This window comes from Etheostoma cragini, chromosome 18 (assembly GCF_013103735.1).
Source record: "Etheostoma cragini isolate CJK2018 chromosome 18, CSU_Ecrag_1.0, whole genome shotgun sequence".
Classification (NCBI taxonomy): Eukaryota; Metazoa; Chordata; class Actinopteri; order Perciformes; family Percidae; genus Etheostoma; species Etheostoma cragini.
Genome location: NC_048424.1, coordinates 302,484 through 305,828, shown reverse-complemented (window position 1 = coordinate 305,828; position 3,345 = coordinate 302,484). Strand labels below are relative to the sequence as shown.

The 3,345-nt window shown below is 42.9% G+C and overlaps 1 protein-coding gene across 1 annotated transcript in view; it reads left to right on the top strand.

Annotated features, from left to right (window-relative positions):
- The window catches only part of gnpat (glyceronephosphate O-acyltransferase), a 7,330-nt gene that overhangs the window by 3,616 nt on the left and 369 nt on the right, over positions 1 to 3,345 (top strand). Inside the window, exons 5-10 of the mRNA XM_034900752.1 lie at positions 684 to 811; positions 982 to 1,057; positions 1,356 to 1,507; positions 2,088 to 2,218; positions 2,731 to 2,981; positions 3,074 to 3,172. Of these exons, the coding sequence (XP_034756643.1) occupies positions 684 to 811; positions 982 to 1,057; positions 1,356 to 1,507; positions 2,088 to 2,218; positions 2,731 to 2,981; positions 3,074 to 3,172 (837 nt within the window). The remainder of the gene's footprint in view (positions 1 to 683; positions 812 to 981; positions 1,058 to 1,355; positions 1,508 to 2,087; positions 2,219 to 2,730; positions 2,982 to 3,073; positions 3,173 to 3,345) is intronic.

Below are 3,345 nucleotides of genomic sequence, written 5' to 3'. Positions count from 1 at the left end.
GGAGAGAGAGAGAGAGAGAGAGAGAGAGAACACGCTGTGTTTCAAGCTCAATGCTCCGCATTTGTTGACACTACCAGAGAAGCTTTTTGTTTTTAGGCTGTACGTATGTATTGTTGACTGATTGTAAACTGCAGTATATTTAAATCCAATTCACTTTATTTCTAGAGCACATTTTACAAACACAAAGTTACAAAAGTGCTGCACAGAAAACTCAAACATACATAACAATTAATAATAAATATTGTAAAAACAAAATAAGAGCATTAGGTTTAAAAAATAGATAAAATGAATAAATTCTAAAATACATAAAAACAATAAGAAACATCAGAGGACCACACAACTCACATGGAGTTAAAAGCCAAAGAATAAAAATGTGTCTTTAGACGAGACAGTTGGGGCTGTTCGGACATGGGGGGGGCAGGGAGTTCCGGCCCTGTCCCCCCGAGTTTTAAGTCTTGTCTTGGGGACCACAAGCTGGAGCCGGCTCTCTGACCTTAGGGACCGCGCTGGCCTCTAAATTAGGATGAGGTCCGAGATAAATGTTGGACCCAGTCCATTTAAAGCTATTTTGTATGTTTTGTTTAATCAAATAGAGGGCCAAATATGATAAATCCTCCTCGGTATAATGCAGTCCAGAACTACCACGACTTGTATATAAAACTGCAGTTTGTTTTTCCCTCCAGACTTCATGGGGATGAAGTTCGTTGGAGAGATGCTGCGGATGTCTGGAGCCTTCTTCATCCGAAGGTCTTTTGGTGGAGACAAGCTGTACTGGGCTCTCTTCTCAGAGTACGTCAAGACCATGCTCCGGGTAAGGAGAACTTCCTGTTATCCAAATCGTTGCTGTTAGGAAGTGACGTTTTTTGTAGTAAGGTTGGGGAGTAGTGACATTTTGTGTGGGGCTATTTAAGTCAAAGGAAAGCCCTGCTCTTATTATTGATTGATTTTTTTAGTGATTTCTGTTTGTTTGTACTACCTCAGAATGGATTTGCACCAGTTGAATTTTTCCTAGAGGGGACCAGAAGCCGAACGTCTAAGTCTTTGACCCCAAAGTTAGGTAAGTTACAAGAAAAATCAACTAGAAACTCTCTGAGTCATACGTGGAAAAACTAAATTCTAAATCCACATTTCACCCATCAAACATCTGCAGTCAGACGTTTGATGAGAGCTTTTTTTTTTTACCTCTCGCCAGCACAGTGTCTTGTGTAAAACATATCTGTTACTTGTGTGTGAACTTGTTGTGCATTAAGGGAATCCCAGCATTATTGTTAGTTAGCCAAGTCAAAATATCAAAGTGTGTCTTCAACATATTGTCATTGTATTGGACAGGCTGTCACGTCTCTGTCCTCTTCCAGGTTTGTTGAACATAGTCATGGATCCGTTCCTTAAAGGGGAGGTGTTTGACGTCAACGTGGTCCCAGTCAGCATCAGCTATGAGAGGGTCCTGGAGGAGACGCTGTACGCCAGAGAGCTGCTGGGGATTCCCAAACCCAAAGAATCCACCTCAGTGAGTCATTTAAACTCATCTGACTTGTCTATAAACGATGGATAGGTAGATAGATACTTTATTCATCCCAAAGGGAATTTTAGGCGTCTAGTAGCAAGACAACCATAACACAGCAAACACATATGCACACATATACTGTATCACTGTATACACACGTATATTACACATATATACACTTATGCCACACATATACACACATGGATCACACATATATACAGGTGGATCACACATATCAGACGTATATCACACGTATACACACATATCACACATATGCATACGTATACACATGTATATCACACATATGCACACATATACTGTATCACTGTATACACACGTATATCACACAAATTGAAAATCACTTGCAGAAATGCAATGGCCATGATAAGATGAGATATTATTGTAGACTGTGTGTAATGATGGTGCAAAAGTGAACAAGTTTTATTAAGTTTTTAGGTTTTAATTACTATTTAGGGTTATGCAAAACCTGTATAGGTCATATTTTGCAGCCTAACAGAATCCTGTACCCCTATTCTGCCATGTAACAACCTCTGCTTCTGTTGTTTATCCCTCCTTTTTGCAGGGTCTGTTCAAAGCCAGGAAGATCCTCAGTGAGGACTACGGCAGTATCCATGTGTACTTTGGTCAGCCTGTTTCTGTCAGAAGTTTAGCTCAGGGCAGAGTTAACCGCTGCCAGTTCAACCTGCTACCAAGGTACGGTTGAGCAACGTTAATGTGTGTGTGTGTGTGTGGGTGTGTGTGTGGGTGTGTGCGCGCCTGGTAGGCACTAGATCCATGATCTGCTAGCTGTCTGTCCCCTGAATACACGGGGAAAGACCCCGGTCTCGGGTGGCACCACAGGGGTCGCTTGCTCTGTGTTTTAATGTTGCGGGTGCTTTTTTCCAAAGTTATTTGATATATTTAATGTTGACTTTTTCAGCTCTTATTTTGAAGGCCCATTTTGTTGTGATTAGAAAAACTGAAACCAGGTCAAATTGACCCAAGGACGACATGAGGGTCAAAAATGATTACACTGACAGTAAACCCCTCAGGCCTCAGCCTGGACATCTAAAAATGTGTTACTATCAAAACTATGTCTGGGAATATATCTGAGCTTCCACCTTTATTTAATGCAGTTTTACTGTAAATACAGACCCATGTTATTTAAAGATGCAGTTGAAAATCAACATAAAATCCATGGACTAACATTTAGGTTTCCTTTCCAGACACATACCCATGAGGCCCGGCGAGGACATCACCAGCTTTGTGAATGACTCGGCCTACAGGCTGGTGCGGGCCCAGGAGGAGAACATGGTCCTGAAGCCGTGGGTCCTAGTGGTCTCCCTGCTGCTACAGTACCACCACCAAAACCAGGCGGGGGGGCAGAACCAGGGGATGGCACTGAGCGAGCTGACTGCACACGCTGTGTGGCTCAGAGACCTCTCCCGGCAGTACGGAGCCTTCCTCCACTGGCCCGGTACAGGACTAACCCGGGTGTTCACAGTCACCCTGCTGGCTCTGTGTGTGCTACCGTGGGTTACTCCCATTTTTTTTCCTTCTCTTCTGCAGACCACGATCCTCCATCAGAAGTAGTTTCCTCTAGTCTTACCCTGCATCGAGGTCTAGTGAGGATTTGTGAGGACAATGTCCAGCTGGCAGTGGAACAAGGTTTGTGTTTCTTGCTCGGATATCTGTATTTTATTCATGCTTGTCCTTTGATAAATTAATATTTAAAATAAAAACGGCCTGTCAACCATGTTATGAGTCCACCAGAGGACGCTCTACAACGTCCCTGTTAGTGATGGTGTTACATAGTCTGTCCACCAGAGGACGCTCTACAA